The sequence below is a fragment of the Monodon monoceros genome, unplaced genomic scaffold (genome assembly GCF_005190385.1).
Source record: "Monodon monoceros isolate NGI ecotype Baffin Bay Population unplaced genomic scaffold, NGI_Narwhal_1 Super_Scaffold_9, whole genome shotgun sequence".
Lineage (NCBI taxonomy): Eukaryota > Metazoa > Chordata > Mammalia > Artiodactyla > Monodontidae > Monodon > Monodon monoceros.
In genome coordinates this window covers 12,819,208-12,838,583 of record NW_021703786.1, presented here as the reverse complement: position 1 = coordinate 12,838,583, position 19,376 = coordinate 12,819,208, and the positions used below count along the sequence as shown (strand labels likewise).

At 52.9% G+C, this 19,376-nt stretch overlaps 1 protein-coding gene across 1 annotated transcript in view; it reads left to right on the top strand.

Moving 5' to 3' along the window:
• The window catches only part of ABCC3 (ATP binding cassette subfamily C member 3), a 37,415-nt gene that overhangs the window by 11,937 nt on the left and 6,102 nt on the right, over nt 1–19,376 (top strand). Inside the window, 21 exon segments of the mRNA XM_029211634.1 lie at nt 2,146–2,323; nt 2,422–2,500; nt 2,503–2,582; nt 3,461–3,553; nt 4,652–4,855; nt 4,961–5,107; nt 5,523–5,610; nt 5,984–6,050; nt 6,508–6,634; nt 6,716–6,892; nt 10,689–10,856; nt 11,175–11,367; nt 12,317–12,431; nt 12,620–12,767; nt 12,866–13,073; nt 13,367–13,677; nt 14,753–14,952; nt 15,098–15,236; nt 16,273–16,374; nt 18,707–18,853; nt 19,003–19,161. Of these exon segments, the coding sequence (XP_029067467.1) occupies nt 2,146–2,323; nt 2,422–2,500; nt 2,503–2,582; nt 3,461–3,553; nt 4,652–4,855; nt 4,961–5,107; nt 5,523–5,610; nt 5,984–6,050; nt 6,508–6,634; nt 6,716–6,892; nt 10,689–10,856; nt 11,175–11,367; nt 12,317–12,431; nt 12,620–12,767; nt 12,866–13,073; nt 13,367–13,677; nt 14,753–14,952; nt 15,098–15,236; nt 16,273–16,374; nt 18,707–18,853; nt 19,003–19,161 (3,130 nt within the window).

Below are 19,376 nucleotides of genomic sequence, written 5' to 3'. Positions count from 1 at the left end.
CAGGACAACGAAGGGAGGGAGGGAGAGCTAAGGAAATCCTTGAAAGATTTGAAGCCAGGGAGGGGTGCCTGGTTTTCATTCTGGAAGGATCCCCTGCCAGTAGTGTGGGGGAGGCAGGGCAGGGTGGCCACATGGAAGTGGGCCAACCAGGTCCAAGGGAAGTCCAGGTCAGGAATGAGAAAGGATTCAGGAGCTACTCTCTGGAAATGAGTGTTGGTGCCAGGGAGAGGGAGGGGGAAAAGGTGACCTGGGTTCTGGCCTGGGTAGCTGGAGGACGATGGATCTTTTGCTGAGATGGTGAACTCAACAGGAAGAGAGACCTGGGCCCTGGGCAAGGTGGTGAAGGGCATCTTGGCCATTTTGGACCTGAGTTGCTGGAGATTCCCAGCTAGCTGGAGATCACATTTGCAGAGGCATCGGGTGGAAGCCCAGGGTCCCATATCTGTGGCTAACCTCTCCCAGAGAGCCCGTGCAAAGGCCCCAGACAGAGCCCTAGGGCATTCTGACAGGTATGGGTGAGCAGAAGACTAGTGTGGGGGGACGAAGTGGGGAAAAGAACCCAGATTGTGGAGCAGGGCACAGAGAACCCTTATGGGGGAAGGCGTGGTCTCCAGTGAATCAAGTTGACCAGTAAAATAGAGCCTGAGGAAGGCAACGTGGAGTTCGTGGGTGACTTTGCCAGGAACAGAGGCTGCGACACAAGGGAAGGGCCTGAGAATAGGGTTTCTGCAGTGGAGACGGGGCCAGTGGAGGTCTAGAAACTTCCTATAAAGGTTCTTAGTTTTCTAGGGTAACAGAGTACCACAAACTGGGTGGCTGAAAACAGAAATGTATTCTTTCACAGTTCCGGAAGCCAGAGGTCTGAAATCAAAGTGTCAGCGGGTAGGTTCCTTCTAGAGGCTCTGAGTGAGAATCTGTTCCACGCCTCCCAGGTGCTGGTGGGGCTGGCAGTCCTTGGCATTCCTAGGCTTAGAGACTCATCGCTCCGATCTCTGCCTCCATCTTTGCATGGCATCCTCCTGTGTGTGTGTGTGTCTGTCTGTCTGTCTGTCTGCATCTGTGTCTCTGTGTGCAAACCTCCCTCTCTTTTCTCTTATAAAGACACCAGTCACTGGATTATGGGCCACCCTACTCCAATATGACCTTATCTTAACTTGATTACATCTGCAAAGACCCTGTTTCCAAATAAGGTCACATGCACAGGTACCAGGGGTTATGACTTGAAATGTCTTTTGGGGAGTTACACCCAACCCACAGCAGAAGAAGCCTGGCCATGACTATGGAGGTTGCTCCATGGGGTCAAGGGGAGGTTTGTCCTAACATGGAAGAGACTTGGTCATGTCAGTCGGCCAAGGCACAGAGCTGCCAGTGGAGAGGAGGGTACTGAAGACCAGGAGAAAAAGGGGGCCAACGACGAAACATGTTCCTGAGGAGGCAGGTGGGATCCAGGGCTTGGGGGGCAGGACCCGGCGTGGAAAGTTGAAAGGACGCCTCCTGTCCTGAGGCAGGACAAAAGGAAGAGGGCAAGTGTTTGCAGGGAAGTTTGTAGTTGGCAGGGAGTTCTCAGTGGGAAGATTTCAGTGGGCAGCTGCGGAGAGAGGTGGGGAGTGAGGACAGGTGAGAGGATAAGAGGTGAAAAGGACTGCGGGAGAGGAAGTAGATTAGGGACCCGGAGAATGTCACTGGGCAGCGTGGGAGACCGCTGATATTGAGATGGGTGGATTTGAGGGGCAAGAGTCTGTGTGGTCACGCAGTGGACTTCAGAGCCCTCGGCAGCCCAGAAGAAGGTGCAGGAAAGTGTAATCGGTGGACATGTTGCACTGCTTCCTGCCACATGGTCCAAGGAGGCAAGAAAGGCAGGCCGGTGAGGCAGGTGGCCAGAGGGTGATAAAGGGGTGGGTGGCGGGGGGCCATGGTAGGCAGGAAAGGAGGTGGAGGCAGAAAGGATTAAGGATGGAGGACTTGAGGCAGCTCTGCGCCAAGTCCCCCTGGTCTGGGTGGGGGTGTGGAGGACCAGCAGCCTCCCCCCGAGAGGTTTCAGAGGCAGGGGCAGAGTGGAGGCTGAGGGGAAAGGGGAGGGCAGCAGTAGAGGGAGTAGACTGGGGGAGCCCTGCCCACCCTCATGCCTCTCTCCTCACCTTCCAGCGTCCTGATCAGATTTATTTCAAACCCCACGGCCCCCACCCGGTGGGGCTTTCTGGTGGCCGGGCTGATGTTCGTGTGCTCCGTGATGCAGACTCTGATCTTACACCAGTATTACCACTGCATCTTTGTGATGGGGTTGAGGTTTCGCACGGGCATCATAGGTGTCATCTATGGGAAGGTCAGCTGGAGCAGGGCATGGGGGGCTGGGGAAGCCAGCCCTGGGGAGCTTTGGAGAGACTCGCGGGCCCAGTCCATCACCCTGCTGTCCACCTGCAGGCTCTGGTCATCACCAATTCAGTCAAACGTGAGTCCACTGTGGGAGAAATTGTTAACCTCATGTCAGTGGACGCCCAGCGCTCATGGATGTTGTCCCCTTCATCAGCCTGCTGTGGTCAGCGCCACTGCCGATGATCCTGGCAGTGTACTTCCTCTGGCAGGTGACTCTTCTTTTTTTTTTTTTTTTTTAATAAGTTTATTTATTTATTTATTATTTATTTTTGGCTGTGTTGGGTCTTTGTTGCTGCGCGCGGGCTTTTCTCTAGTTGCGGCAAGCGGGAGCTACTCTTCCTTGCGGTGCGCGGGCTTCTCATTGCGGTGGCTTCTCTCGTTGCGGAGCACGGGCTTCAGTAGTTGTGGCTCACGGACTCAGTAGTTGTGGCTTTCAGGCTCTAGGGTGCAGGCTTAGTAGTTGTGGCTCATGAGCTTAGTTGCTCTGCGGCATGTGGGAATCTTCCCGGACCAGGGCTCGAACCCGTGTCCCCTGCATTGGCAGGCGGATTCTTAACCACTGCGCCACCAGGGAAGTCCTGGCAGGTGACTCTTGAACCCTGATCTCTGCCCCCTTCCTCTGACCTTCTCCTTCCTTCAGATGGGACAAGAGAGGGTTATTCTGGGTCAGCAGAGGGGTGGGGGACAGGACTGTGAGGTTGCTGGTGTCTGCAATCAAGTCTTTCTGGCCTGTGTGATAATCCTTCTCACAGAACCCAGGGGAGGGAAGAGGGACTTGGAGGCAAGGTGGGTGTGACTCCGACTGTCATTGCCTGTCTGTATTTGCCTTCCTGTGTGTCTGGACACCCTCCTATGTCTGCCTGTTTGTCCCTATCTCTTGTCATTATCTGATGGCTGGCTGTTTTTGCAAATGTTTTCGTCATTTTGGCTTTATCTGTGTGTCTGCTTTTTGCTGTCCATCTGTTTGGCTGACCACGATCTTTTGCTTCTTGCCCTTCCCTGCATTTCAGGTCAATAGGCCTCTGCCTGTTGGGTTCTGTCTATATACTCTGTCTGTCTGTCTAGTCTATCTATTGTGCCTCCTCAGAACCTGGGTCCCTCTGTCCTGGCTGGAGTCGCTCTCATGGTCTTGCTGATTCCGCTCAATGGAGCTGTGGCTGTGAAAATGCGTGCGTTCCAGGTGGGTGCTAGCAACTGCGCTGCTCCTGGCTGGAGCCTTGGCCAGGTACCTGGTGGAGAGCAGTCACTAACCTGGGCTTTACCAACTACCTTGCTCACCGAGTATGGACGGCTCCAAGCCACTTTCACAAACCTTAGCTTATTCTAGCCCCCAACCCTGAGAGGGTTTTAGAAACATTCTCATTTTGCAGCTGAGGAACCAAGGCTCATTATTTATTTGCAAACATTTACTGATGTCTTCCCTAGCTCCCCACTGTACATAGGATAAATGACAAATTCCCTACCACCACCCACCAGGCCCCTGCTCACCTTTCAATCCCTCACCCACTGGGATATGGCCAAGTTTCACCCAGTATGGCCTTTCTTTTCTCCAAATCAACAAGCTCTGAATACCTCTGGGCTACCATACATACTGTCCCCTGGAATGTGCTTCACCCTTCCTTCCTTGCCCAGTTCCCTCCTTTCCTTCACCTCCCAGCGTAAACTCTGATTTCCCAGTCCCTACCCCATTATTCTCTCCCAGAATCCTGTAACTCCCATCGGAGTATGCGTAATAATTTATTAAGCATTTATTCAGGTGGTTGTTTGCTTCCTGTCTACCTCGCCCATCAGACTGTCAGCTTCGTGATGGCCAGGGCCTTGAGTTGTTCTTCATTATCTGCCCTACATCGAGCACATGGCCTGGCACATAATAGGCACTCAATAAACTGGGGTGAATGAATAGATTGATTTGGCATGCTGCACCCTGGGTTATAGGGACTGGGGAACAAAGAGGAATAAGGGATCTATTCCCTTAGGCTCACATCGAGTTGAGGCAACATACATGCACAGGGTCCCTATGAGAATGTGCACGTGCCTTAGAAACCCAGAGAAGGGAAAGAGGATGCTGCCTGCGAGGGTCAGTGATGTGGCACTGAGGCTGGAGCTGGATTTTGTCCAGGGCGGGCTGGGCATTCCAGGCTGGGGTGCAGCACGGGCAGGCAGGGAGGAACGGTGCAGTCCGGCTGCCCTGTGTGTGTGAGTGCAGGGAAGGTGTGAGCCCCTGTGGGTAGAGGTCTGGGGAGGGGCTCGGGGTGTGCACTTTCCACACTCTCCATAGGTAGAGCAAATGAAACTCAAGGACTCACGTGTCAAGCTGATGAGCGAGATCCTGGGTGGCATCAAGGTGCTGAAGCTGTATGCCTGGGAGCCCAGCTTCTTGAAGCAGGTGGAGGACATCCGGCAGGAGGAGCTCCGGCTGATGCCCCAGGCTGCCTACCTCCATGCCACGTCCACTTTCATCTGGATCTGCACCCCCTTCCTGGTGAGGCGCCCCTCCCTGGGCTGGCGTCCCGCCTCCTGCCTGGCCAGCCTGGGCCCCTGGACCCTGCAGACGCCACCCTGACACCCATTCCCCACCCCTGCCCAGGTGACCCTGACCACCCTCGGGATGTACGTGTCCGTGGACAAGAACAATGTGCTGGATGCTGAGAAGGCCTTTGTGTCCATGTCCCTGTTCAACATCTTAAAAATTCCCCTCAACATGCTGCCCCAGTTGATCAGCAACTTGGCCCAGGTAATGCTGGACAGGGCGGGGGCTCTGCTGGAGTGCGGGCAGGTTGATGGGGTCCCTTAGGGTCAGGGGATAATCAGGGAGAGTTATTGCAATCGGGGGAGGGCCATTTGGCATTATGAAGAATTGTTCCAAGTTGAATGAGGTCATTAGAGTCAGGGGCCATTTGGAGTCAGAGGAAGTCAGGTAAGGTCCTTGGAAACCCAAGTTCTGGAGACAGCCTCCTGTTACCAACCTGGACCCTGTCTTTGGCCTTGAGAGCCAGCCAAGACTCAGTCATGGGAGGGGCCCTAGCACCAGCCTCTGGGCCCTCAGGGGGCCCAGCCTCACCCAGGAAGTTGGGGGCTAGCAAGGGTAAGAGGAGATGGTACAGGAAGAGCACAGCTTCCCGGGCTGACCCGCACCCTTCTGCATGCAGGCCAGTGTGTCTCTGAAACGGATCCAGCATTTCCTGAGCCAAGATGAACTTGACTCCCAGTGTGTGGAAAGAAAGACCATCACCCCAGGTCCAGACAGCCTCTACCTGGGTTGCCCTTGCCCCAGCCACTGCTCCAGAAAATTCTCTGTTCCAAGCTTTTAACTTTTCTCCTGTGACCCCCTTTTCTTCATCCTCTTTTCGTATCTGATCTCACTCTGTGCCCGCCTTCTTCCTCTTCTTGCTCTTTTCTCTCCTCTCGTCGTCCCTCTCCAGGCCTCCCCCACCACCTTCCTTCCCTAGGGCTCCCCCTGCTCCTCCCCAGGACTTCCTGTCTCCCCTCCCTGCCCCCCCCCCACAAGATTCCCTGCCCTCCCCCTAGGGCTTCCCACACCTCTCCCCACCCAGGGATCCTCCTCCCCTTGCCCTGGGCCCCCTGACGCTGTACACCTCTGTCCTCCCAGGCTATACTGTCACCATACACAATGGCACCTTCACCTGGTCCCAGAACCTACCACCCACCCTGCACAGGTACCAGCTTCCCCTTCCCTTCTCAGCTGCCTAAAGTGAGCCAAAGGTCAGGTCAATAGCGGAACCCAACCCCACTCTCACGCTTCAGTCTTTGGCCTGAGAAGCAGGAAGAGCCTCAGCTTGCCAGGGTGGTGTCTGAAAGGGAGGAGGGCTTGAGTCTCCAGGTGGAAGGTGGGGGACCAAAACCCTGATTCCAGGGCTTCCCTGGTGGCGCAGTGGTTGAGAGTCTGCCTGCCGATGCAGGGGACGCGGGTTTGTGCCCCGGTCCGGGAAGATCCCACATGCCGCGGAGCGGCTGGGCCCGTGAGCCATGGCCGCTGAGCCTGTGCGCCCGGAGCCTGTGCTCCGCAACGGGAGAGGCCACAACAGTGAGAGGCCCGTGTACTGCAAAAAAAAAACACAAAAAAAACAACCCTGATTCCTCCTCTGACTGGGCTACTTGTCTTCTTGCCCCCAGCCTAGATATCCAGGTGCCAAAAGGGGCACTAGTGGCTGTGGTGGGGCCTGTGGGTTGTGGGAAGTCCTCCCTGTTGTCTGCGCTGCTGGGAGAGATGGAGAAGCTGGAAGGCAAGGTGTATATGAAGGTGAGAGGGGCAGGGACTCCTGGGAAGGGAAGCTTGGCCAGGCCTTGGGCAAACCCCGAGGTAAACTTCTCCTTTGGCCAGGGCTCCGTGGCCTACGTGCCCCAGCAGGCGTGGATACAGAACTGCACTCTTCAGGAAAATGTGCTGTTTGGCCAAGCCCTGGACCCCAAGCGGTACCAACAGGCTCTGGAGGCCTGTGCCCTGCTAGCTGACCTGGAGGTGCTGCCTGGTGGGAGCAAGACAGAGATCGGAGAGAAGGTAGGCTCCTCTTTCATCCTCTGGGGAGTTAGCACATATAGCTGCCCACCTCAATCCAGCCCAGGTCCAGATATGCATTCATTCATTCATTCATTCACACATTCATGTAGTATCATGCCTAGCTGTGTGCTAGGCACTGGTGAAACAGAGCTATTACTGGGGGAAACTGACTTGTAAACAGGTAGGTGCTGTAGAATGTCCTGGGGGCCAGGCTGAAGGCCTGTGCAGGGTACTGGAAGGCAGTAACGGGGTGGTCTGCATAAGGAAAAGCATCACTTTTGAGCTGAATCTTAATAGCTAAGGAAGAAGCTCTCATCATTCATCAGATTTTATTACCTACCTACTATATGCCAGGCAATATTATACAGTAGTAAATACACCAGACTAAAATCTCTGCCTTCATATAGCTTACATTCTACTGGGGGAAAGAGATGATAGCAAGATAAATCAGTAAAATATATAATATTAGATAAACGCTAAGGGGAAAGAATGAAACAGGGAAGGGATATAGGAGTATGGGCAGGGTTGTATTGTTAGTGTGCTTTGGGAAAACCTCACTGAGAATCGGAGACTTGAACAAAGTGAGGGAGTGGTCTGTATCTTCGAACATGAAGCCCTGTCTGGGACATTTGAGGCAGAGAGAGCAGTAAGTGCAAAGGCCCTGAGGCAGGAGTGTGATTGGGGCATTTAAGGACCAGCAAGAAGAACAATGTGGATGGAGTGGAATGAGCAGGGATGAGGAGGAGATGAGGTCAGTGAGGTGTCCAGGCAGCCAGGTCACATCGGGCCTTGGAGACCACTGTAAGAACTGTGGCTTTTACCAAGTGATGGAAAGCCTTTGAAAGCCGAGGGATGGTGGGTGGACTGGCATTTCTGTGCAATTTGGTGTGACTGGAGGTTAGAAGGGGTGTGGCAGAAACAGGGTAAGGTAGAGCCTTGAAGACTTTGATTAAGGTTTTGGCCTTTACCCTAAAAACCATGGGACATCAGTGGAAGTTTTTATTTTTTAATTAATTTATTAATTTTTAACAGTCGCAATATATACATAACATAAATCTTTACCTTAGAAATCCTTTTAAGTATATAGGTCAGTAGTGTTAAATACACTCACATTGTTGTACAGGCAATCTCCAGGACCCTCTTTATCTTGCAAAACTAAAACTCTGTGCCCATTAAACAGCAACTTTTACTTATCCATTCATCCATCAATGGATACTTGGGTTGCTTACGCCTTTCAGCTATCGTGACTAAAGCTGCTATGGACACGGGTATGCAAAGATCTTTTCAAGACGCTACTTTCAATTCTTTTTAGTACATACCCAGAAGTGGAATTGCTAAATCATAATTCTATTTTTTTTATTATTTTTGGAGGAACTGCCATACTATTTTCCATAATGGCTGCACCATTTAACATTCCCACCCACAGTACACAAGGTCTCCAACTTCTACACATTCTGGACAACACTTGTTGTTTTCTGGGGTGGTTGTTTGGTTTTTTGTTTTTGTTTTTTGGTAGTAGTCATCCTAATGGATGTGAGGTGGTATCTCATTGAGGTTTTGATTTGCATTTCCCAGTGATTACTAATGTTGAGCATCTTTTCACGTGTCTATTGGTAGTTTGTATATCTTCTCTGGAGAAGTGTCTATTCAAGTCCTTTGCCCAGATTTTATTCAAGTTGTTTGGTTTTTTGTTGTTGAGTTGTAGGCATTCTTTATACATACTAGATATTAACCCCCTATCAGATATATGAGTTGCAAATATTTTCTCCTCTTCTGAAGGTTGTCTTTTCACTCTGCTGATTGTGTCCTTTGATGCACAGAAGTTTTCAATTTTAATGTGATCCAATTTTTCTATTTTTACTTTTGTTGCTTGTGCTTTTAGTGTCTTATCCAAAAAAATCATTGCCAAGTCCAATGTCATGAAACTTTTCCCTTGTGTTTTCCTCTGAGTTTTATAGCTTCACCTCTTTTTTTATATACTAAAGATTTCAGTGTCTCAAAGCAAAGACATCCTCTTACATAACTATAGTTGAGTTATCAAAATCAAGAAATTTATCATTAATACAGTATTATTATCTAATTGACTGTCTGACATTTGAAATGTCATCATTTGTCCCAGTAATGTCTTTTTTAGCTATTTTCTTTCCTGGTCTAGGGTTCAATCCAGGATCACGAGTTTCATTTAGTTGTCATATCTCTTTATTCTCAATCAATCTGGATAATTCCTCAGTCTTTGTCTTTTAGAACATCAACACTTTTGAAGAGTACAGGCCAGTTATTTTGCAGAATGTTTCTCAATTTGAACACGATTAGATTCGGAATATATTTTTGGGGGGAAAAGCCAAAGAAGTAACGTTGTGTCCTTCTTGGTGCATCATGTCAGGAGGCACGCGATGTCAGTTCATGCGTTACTAACAGTGTTACCTTTGATCTCTTGGTTGAGGTGGTATCGTCTACTGATGATTTCATTTGATAACTTTCATTGATGATTTTTGCCTGAGTCAGTGTTTACTATGATGTTGGCCAAATGTTGATTTTCTAACTCCATTCCTTCTATAGTTATGAGTTGACTTATTACTTATTCATTAATTTTTTTAATATCAACGTGGGCTCATGGATTCTTATTTGATTCAACGTGTTATAATCCATTACCATCATTTTTTACCTTGACGTTCAACTTGTCAGTGAAGAGCTTTAAGCAGGGACAGGAATTGCATTTTGAAAAGCTGCCCTGGCTGCAGTGTGGAGGGGCCCAAAGGCACAGGAACCAGTGAGGGGGCTCTCGTGGTGCCCTGGGGAAATGAGGGCCTGAGCCTGGCAGTCGGGATGGGAAATTTTTAAGTAGGAGTCCGAGATTATAGGAACCCAGAGTAGACCTCCTGATTTACGATACAACTCCTCCTTCCCATCTCTCCTGGACCCACAATGACCTCGCACACACAAGCCTGATTTAGTGCCCAGAACATAGTAGCACTGGAGAAAGACTGGTTGGTTGAATGCAGGCACGTCCACGCGTCTCAGTCACTACAGCTTCCATGTCCACCCCTTGCTTCTCAGCAGCTCCAGCTCCCAACCCACATTTGTTCTATCCAGGGGTCAGTTTCTCAGGGTACCCCCAAAGAGCTGGGCCTGTTCCAGAGGGAATGAGGAAAGCTGGTGGTAGGAAAGCAGGCTATACCTCTGGGGTCTGCCCTCTAGGCCCAGCCCTGCTGCTGTGTGCCTCAGTTTCTGCATAATGGGTTTAAGGAGTGAACTTACCTCCCCTCTGGTACGTGAATGATCTCAGGGTTGATGAATTCTGGGGTGGATGTTGGGTTTCCATCCTTGCTTTTGCCCTTAATAGTTTGGGACCCTGGACAAAGTCATTAACATCTTGAGCTCTAGTTTCTTCATCTAGAAAGTGGGGCTAATGATACCTCCCTGGAAAGACTGACAAGAGGACCAAATGGGATAATTGTTATGAAAGTCATCTGCGAACCGTATGGTTGATGGGAGACTGAAAGTTCTGTTAAGGGCCTCCTGGGGATTTCCAGCCTCCCAGAGTATGAAGGTGGAAGGCAGGGAAACCAGTTGGGCAGGGAGCACGATGTCCTCACCTGCCCTGGGAGGACTCTGAGAGCCACCACCCCTTCCTCCATGGCCTTAGAGCTTCCCAGGTACAGGACCAGGCATATGAAATGTGAATTTAGAGGTCTGCTTTTTAATGACAATAGACAGAGCCCTTGTCCCCCTTGTGATGGCCTGACTCCCTTCTACCCAATACACACCTCTCACCTCCCTCCTCCAACCCATCCAGGGCATTAACCTGTCTGGGGGCCAGTGTCAGCAGGTCAGTCTGGCCCGAGCTGTCTACAGTGACGCTGACATTTTTTTGCTGGATGACCCATTGTCAGCCGTGGACTCCCACGTGGCCAAACATATCTTTGACCAAGTCATTGGGCCAGAAGGTGTGCTGGCAGGAAAGGTGAGTCCTCCCATAGGCTAAGGGGGCTAAGATGAGGTCTAGGGCCACAGGAGAAGACTGGTGGGAGGCCAAGGGGTTCGGGTGAGACCTGGAGGTATGGAGGGCCTGAGGAACAGGAGCGTGGGCTGGGCAGTGGGGGAAACCTGGGGCGGGGGTGGGGGACGGTGCCCCTCAGGCGCTGAGCCAGCTGTGGTGAGCACGGGGTGAGTCCCTGATGTGTCTGCTCCTGCTGCCGGCACACAGGCACTTCACACTCGCTCCGTGCCAGGGGTGTGCGCTGAGGGCAGTGGGAGTGATAGCCTGCTGCCTTCTCCCCAGACACGGGTGCTAGTGACGCATGGCATCAGCTTCCTGCCCCAGACGGACTTTGTCATAGTGCTAGCTGACGGGCAGGTGTCTGAGATTGGCACTTGCGCGGCCCTGCGGCAGCGCAATGGCTCCTTTGCCAACTTTCTCCGCAATGATGCACCTGATGAGGGCAAGAAGCACCAGGAGGCCGACAGCAGGACCGGTATCTGCCATTCTTGGCCCTCCGTATTCCCCTGCCCTCCCAGCATCTCCCCTGTCCTGGAGCCTCTGAGTGTCTGTGGACAGGCCCAGTGTTTACCAAGGGAGGTTCTGGGGAACTTGGACCATCTGCGTGATGTCAGACATCACAAGCAGGGAAAGTGAAGTGGATGGATTCAAGCCCTTCATCCTCATCTGCCTTCATGTGTCAAAAGGGCCTAAGGGCCCAGGCCCAGCTTGTGTGGCAAAACTGTTTCACAGATGAACTGTTTAGTAAATGTGCAAATGCTTGGAAAAGTCACTTATTTATCAACAAATATTTATTGAGCAATTACTATGTCCAGGCACTATTCCAGGCGCTGAGACAGGAATGAACAAACAGAAAAATCCCTGTCCTCGTGGAGCATATTGAGACCCCTTTGTTGTCCAGTCCTGGCTCCCCAGCCCCAGGCTCCCGGCTGGCTCACAGACCTTCTCCTGGGCTTTCTCTCCTACTTCCGGATATGCAGCTAACATGTCTCGAGCATTTACTAAGGGCTATGCCCCTTGCAAGCTCTTGACACACATTCTTTCCTTTAATCCTCACAAGGACACAATGAAGTAGGTACTATTATTATCCCCATTTTCATGCCTGCCTAAACCCATGCGGTGAGGAAGTGGGATTTTAGCTCAGCCGGTCTGACTCTAGAGCCCAAGCTCCTGACCCTTATATTTGAATCCCCTTCTACGTAGTCCCTGATGGGACGCTTTTCTTCCTGTCTGACCTAAGTCTTTCTTGCCACCCTTTTTCTTTCCAACACGAAATTCGTCATTTATTTTTATTGTTATTCTCGCTCACCTCTCACCTCGCCTCTGGCTTGTCCATTCAGGCCTCTTCATTGGAGTGGGGCAGGGCATACCAGGGGCCTGCGGGGTGAGCTAGCCAAGCTCTCCTTTCTGCCTCCCCGCTGCAGCCTTGGAGGACAAAGAGGATGAGGAGGTGCTGCTGACTGAGGACCCGCTCAGCAATCACACAGACCTGACGGTTCATGAGCCAGTGACATACGAGGTCCAGAAGCAGTTTATGAGGTGAGCACCTGGGAGCTCTCAGCCCCCGGGAGATGGTACCAGGGCTCCCAAGCCCTGACGGGGGGCACAGGTGGGCGTTCTCCCTGACACACCCCAGGCCTCCGGCTGCAGCCTGAACCTCCTTCTGGGGCTCTGTCTGTGGCTGTGCTGGAGGCCTCCTCCCTGGGCCTGACCAGTTGCCTCCGCAGACAGCTGAGTGCCATGTCCCTGGAAAGAGAGGGCCAGGGTCGGCCTGTGCCCAGGAGGCGCCTAGGTGCGGCAGAAAAGGTAGTGCAGGCAACAGAGGCAAAGGCGAGCCATGTGCTGACCCAGGAGGAGAAGGTGGAGATGGGCACTGTGAGTAGCTTGGGCGGGGAGGGATGGAGAGGGTGGGCAGGCCCCTAGCAGTCCCGGGGCTCACCGGAGTCCTCTGTGCAACCGCTGTGGCCATGCAGGTGAAGCTGAGTGTGTTCTGGGATTACGCCAGGGCCGTGGGGCTCTGTGCCATGCTGGCCATCTGTCTGCTGCACGGGGGTCAAAGTGCGGCTGCCACTGGGGCCAACGTTTGGCTCAGTGCCTGGACCGGTGAGGCTGTGGTGAACGGCCAGCAGAACAACACCGCCCAGAGGCTGGGCGTCTACACCGCCTTGGGAATTCTGCAAGGTGAGCCTGCAGAGATACCTAGAAGGGGCTATGGTGGCCCCTTCCTCATCTCTGGGCTGCTGGGTCCCCCAAACCATGCCCTTGCCTCTGAATCTCTCTCCACTGTCGCAGCCCCAGGGACTCCCCAACCCACCCTAGCAGTCTACCTGCCTCTGGCCCTGTCTAGCTCATCCTAGCCATGCTGGGCCTCTTTGCCTGCCTGGTTCACCGAGGCTATCCCCCATCTCGGAACCTGCCCCTGCATGCCTGCCACCTGGCCCAGGTGAACGAGCGCCCCTCTCCTCCTCCACCAGGGCTCCTGGTGATGCTGTCAGCCATCACGATGGCGGTGGGAGGCGTCCAGGCTGCGCGCTTGCTTCACCAGGCACTGCTGTACAACAAGATGCGCTCGCCACAGTCCTTCTTCGATGCGACGCCCTCGGGCCGCATCCTCAACCGCTTCTCCAAGGACGTCTACGTCATCGATGAGGCTCTGGCTCCCACCGTCCTCATGATGCTGAATTCCTTCTACAACTCCACCTCCACCCTCGTGGTCATCGTGGCCAGCACGCCACTCTTCGCTGTGGTCATCCTGCCTTTGGCTGTCCTCTACCTCTTTGTGCAGGTGTGCCCTGAGTGGGTGGGCGTGGCTTTTTGGGGGGCATGGCCGTTGTGTGGCCGGGGCTCTCCCGGGGGCCACCAGTGGTGGGATGTAAGGAGGTCAGGCCCCGCAGCTTCACAGCTGGATTTGGTTCAGTAAATACCTCTTTGAAACTCATTTTCCTCACGTGTAAAATAGAATCATAGAGCCTACCTCACAGAGCTGTTGATAGGATAAAATGAAATCCTTGTAAATTGTGACTGGCCCTAGAACTCCTTGCTGCTGGCTAAATATTGTCAACAGTTTGAGACACATTATCCTTTCCTTCTTTTTAGATGTATCTGAACTTACGTACATGTTTTTAACATGGAGGAGTTGATGACATTCAGATACAGCTACCTACAAAAGGCATTTGTGTTTCTGAGCCCCTATCCTGCCATTAATTAATCAGTCGAACGAAGAAGGTAATCCACAGGTGGCCAGAAGCTCAGGCCTGTGTGTGAAGACTGTGCTCCGTGCTGGGACGGGGGACTCTCAGATGCAAATCCTACACGGCCCTGGCCATCTTGGGGCCCACAGGGTAGAAGATGGAAGGTGGAGGCAGAACTGTGTTTTTGTGGGGCTGAAGTTTAAACAACTGGGGGGTGGGGCGGGGAGAGGCTCTTTAAGAAAAAGAATACAAAATTATCTTATTTTTGCAAATTTTGCAAAATTTTGATTGTGTGAACACACTGCTAGGGCCCCTAAGTGGAGACAGGCATCGTCACTGACAGGAGGCAAAGCAGAGTCAGTGCAATAATCTAGGCCCCCGCAGAGGTGAGGGGGTCAGGAGCTGAGAGGCAATCGGGAAAGGCTTTGTGGACAAAGTGGCCTGGAAGAGTGAGCAGAGCTGACCAGAGGGGAAGGGTGGGATGAGTTCGTGGAGCCGTATCAGGCCCCCAAGTCTTGGGTTCTTCTGGGCGGAGCGGGAGGAAGGGAACAAGGTCTTATGGGGCAGTGGAACTGACGGGGAGGCGGCTCACATGGGTCCAGAGGATGTGCTGGACTGAGTTGGGGCCCCATGGTCCTGACTCCAAGCTCTTTCTCCATCCTCTGTCAGCGCCTCTATGTGGCTACGTCACGGCAACTGAAGCGGCTGGAATCTGTCAGCCGCTCACCCATCTACTCCCACTTTTTGGAGACGGTGACCGGCTCCAGCGTCATCCGGGCCTATGGCCGCAGCCAGGACTTCGAGGCCATCAGTGATGCTAAGGTGGACACCAACCAGAGGAGCTGCTACCCCTACATCGCCTCCAACAGGTCAGAAGCAGCTCCCTCAGCCCCTGCTCCTCCCAGGAGCTTCCACCAGTGTCTCTGCGGCAGAGACCCTGGTGTTCTGGGTCCAAGCCCCTCAACAGCCCCTTTCTTGCATCCGCCCCATTTCCTCCTTGCCTAATCCCCACAGGTGGCTGGGGGTCCGAGTGGAGTTCGTGGGCAACTGTGTCATGTTCTTCACTGCACTCTTTGCTGTGATTGGGAGAAGCAGCCTGAGTCCAGGGCTGGTGGGCCTGTCTGTGTCCTATGCCCAGAGGTCTGGGTCCTGGGTCAGGGCCACCACTGGGGCAGAGGCCACACAGGTTTCACAAGCATCTCCTGAGCACCTCACTCTGCCCCAAATGGGGACCAGCCACAGGTTCTGCTCCACGGGACTGTGAGCTCCCAGTCAAGTGTGGAGAGTCACTCCCACCAGCAGGGGATGGTACTGTGGGGTGCACAGACCTTAGTGGAGGAAAGGCACAAAACGTAGGAGCCCAGAGGAGGTCTCTACCTTGGAGTGTTGGAGAAATTATCTTGGAGCTTGGCCCCGAGAGACAAATAGAATTTGCCCTGCCTGCATAAGATCTAGAGGTCAACCCTGACAGGGGTCCGGGGACAGGGACGTGGAGAGCTGGAATACACCTCATTTCACAAGCCTGCAGAGAAAGTACACGCAGCAGGTAACTGGAGCCTGGGAAGGTCACCCTGATATCAGCCTATATTGTCAAAGCATTAAATAACTGCAGATGGAATTTTTGTGAAGCAGATCACATTTGCAATGCCTCAGGTGACTCAAGTCTTGAATGTTTGGTAAACAAAGGACAGTGCAGACAGGTCAGTCTTCTCAGACTTTAATGTGCATATGGATCACCTGGAGATTTAAACTGTAGATTCTGATACCAGAGACCTGGGGCTCTGGCTTCAGCGTTGTCTATCAAGGCTCCTTGATCCACAAAGTGTGGTCCAAGGACCAGTTGCATCAACATCATCTGTGAGCTTCTTAGCCACGTAGAATCTCGCGTCCCACCACAAACCTACTGAATTAGAAGCTACATTTTCACAAGATTCCCTGGGAAATCTTTCTTGTGCATATTAAAGTTTAAGAAACACTGGGCTGGGTAGCCTTTTGTTAAGTCTGCATTGTCACTGCCTGAGGTACAGTTGTGATTTGAGCCCCAGGTGGCACTTCTATGGGTTTGCCCAGGCCCACCTGGGTCATAGCTGGGATAGGATAGGAGCATAGTCAAGGAGTCTGAACTCCTCCCAAAGCCATTTCAGGGGGAGGAGAGATTGCCCCGCTTATGACCCAGCCCCTTTGGCTAGGTGACGTTGGCTCTGAACTGGATGATACGAACGATATCAGACTTGGAGTCTAATATTGTGGCCGTGGAGAGAGTCAAAGAGTACTCCAAGACGGAGACTGAGGTGGGTACGGGATGAGCCTGGGGCAGGGAGGGGTGCTTGGAGACCCACCATCTCTACACCCCCAGGCCAGCTGTTCAGGTGGCTCCTCATTCATTCAACACTTCTTGAGTGTCAACCAGAGGTCTATGTGAGGAGGTGTAGGGCAAGACAAGGTCTGCCCTCAAGCAGTTCCTGATGTAGTGGGAGAGGACAGCTCCCGTTGTTCCAAGCCCTCCTTGGTCACAGTGCCTTGTCCTCCCTGGCACCCCCCGGTCCCGTGTCCTGCCTCTGTCCCTCTGTCCACGAGTTCATCCAGCCTGGATCCTATGCTCCACCGGTGCCAGTGCTCTCAACTCCCTTGCCCTTCTCTCTCTCAGTCATCCTCACCCCAGTTGAGCCCATCTGTCTACCTTCTGAAACATGCCGGTGCTCAGCTGCTAAAACGTTGCTGGAGAAAATCATTGATTTTACTTCAAGTTTATCACCACACGCCACGGCTGGGTGTTCCTGTTTTGCTTCTCCAAGAAGCGTATGTTCCCACTTTCAGAAAGTTCTGTTTTGACCATTCTCTTTCCTTAAACCCCTACATGCCCTCCTCCCTGTGCTCAGTCATCGACCGAATGACTCAGTCATCGGTCATCACAGGCTCAGTCATCAACCTTGCCTAACGCTTCAGTGAGAAAACGGCTTTACAAGATGTGAGCTCCCTCAGCCTTCCTGCCTCCAGACTTTCAAATCTGCCTGTGTCCCTTCCACCTTCTTCCTTTCTCATTTCAAAGTCCACTCCCTCTACTTCTTCGCATGGCCACCCAAGGACTTCACTTCCTCAGTCACACCCTCCATCTGCTACATCATCCATCTTGCTCCCTCTGTTGGATGATTCCCATCCACACGCGAAAATAAGCTCTTGCAGCTTCCATTCTAGACACTCAAACCAACCCTCCCTTTCCCCTGTATCCTATGTCCCATTTCTCTGCTCTCCTTTATCGTGAAACTGGCTTTAAAATATGGTCTGCAGGTGCTCTCCCCACTGCCTCATCACCCTGTAGCCTGGTTTCTGGCCCTATCACTCCACTGAACCCACTCACCAATGATTTTCCCGCTTCCCGACCTAGGGACACTTTTCTGTTCTCACCTAATGCAACTGCTCAGCAACATTCAGACAAATAGCCCCTCTCTCCTACTTGGAAAGCACTTAATGGCTTCTGTGACCTGAGCTCCTGCCCTGTCAGCCCCCATTGAGCCCCACCCCACCTGTTCCTCCCAACCTGGCCTCTCCTGCCCATGGGGCCCCCATCTACCCCTGTCTTCCCCAGGCATCCCCTATCATTCCCTCATCCCCCATTCTCTGGGATCTTCAAATTCTCCCTCTTTGTGCCTAGCATTCCCATATCCCCTCTCTACACACATGATCCTGTCTCCACATTCTCAAAAATTCTGCCCCCAACCCTACCGTCCATTCTTTTGACACCTCCTCAAGAAAGCGGTCTACCTATACTGGCTGCTTTGCTTTGTGACTGCTGACAGTCTGACCCCCCCATTTCAAAACACCCTCCCCTCTCCCTCCTCCAAATAGCAGCAGGGAGATCCTTTAAAAACACACCAAATCATGTTATTCCTCTGTGCATGGCCCTACATCTTACTCAGGGTAAAAAAACACAGTCCTTAAAATGGCCAGCAAAGCCCTATGTGATGGGGCCATCCACTACTTGTCTCCTACCTCTCACCTTTGTCATTGTGATCCAGAACACACCTGGAAGTAGTTGTACTTGCCATTCCCTCTGTCTGGCATGCCCTTCCCCCAGATATCTACTTGTCTTGTTCCTTCACTTCCTTCAGGTCTTTATTTAAATATCACCTCCTCCAGGAAGCCTTCCCTGACCACCCTGTACAGAATAGCAACACCAGGCATTTATCCACACTCATCACCATCTGACATTATGTAGACTTATTTATTTGTCAACTGTATGCCCCCCTAGACTCGGATGTAAGCCTCATGGGGACAAGGACTTTGTCTTGTTTACCATTGTTAACCCCACTGCCTGTCATGGAGTAGCCACTCAATAATAAAGAATAATGAAAGGGGGAGCGAGGGCAGGTGGGTGGGGCCGCTTATGGCCGTGGGGTATGGGGGAATGGGGAGAGCAAAGTTCTGTGGGGAATAATGTCAGAGGGATAAAGAGACATTGAACCACAAGGTTGGGTCACATGAGCACCAGGGCCTCCCTGCCAGGGTCCCTAGTGGGTGAGGATGGCAGGGGCCTGGGGAGGGAGGCAGACCAAAGTTGGGAGATGGCTGGGCTGGGGAAGAGGTGCCCCCCTGATGAGGATCCTGTCTTCCCCTGGCGGCCAGGCCCCCTGGGTGGTGGAGGGCAGCCGCCCACCAGCGGGCTGGCCACTGCAGGGTGAGGTGGAGTTCCGAAATTACTCTGTGCGCTACCGGCCGGGCCTGGAGCTGGTGCTGAAGGACCTGAGTCTACAAGTGCGAGGTGGCGAGAAGGTGCGTGTGGGGCGGGTTTTTCCCTGGGGAGCGTGGGTCTGTGGGATGGCAGGGGCCCAGCCCAAGGGTCTGCTTGGCCTCCCAGGGAAGTCCTGGCAACAGCCCCGCTAAACCCCAGCCTCCCCCTGACGACCCCCCACTGCCTCCAGGTGGGGATCGTGGGCCGCACTGGGGCTGGCAAATCGTCCATGACCCTCTGCCTGTTCCGCATCCTGGAAGCCGCGGAGGGCGACATCCTCATCGACGGCCTCAATGTGGCTGACATCGGGCTCCATGACCTGCGTTCTCAGCTGACCATCATCCCCCAGGTAGCAGCCTGGCGTGGCCTGGCCACACTGACCCGTGACTCTGGCGGCAGGTCCCACCCCTGTTCTGTAGCTTGGAGTTCAAGACTGGGACCCCTCTCTGGGAGGCTGGAGAACAGGACAGCAGGAGCAGAGCCACAGAGCGGCCCCCCCGTCGTGGGTCTGGAAGGGTCAGATGTCTCCTGCCCTATAAGACCCTGTCCTCTGACCTCTTGGAC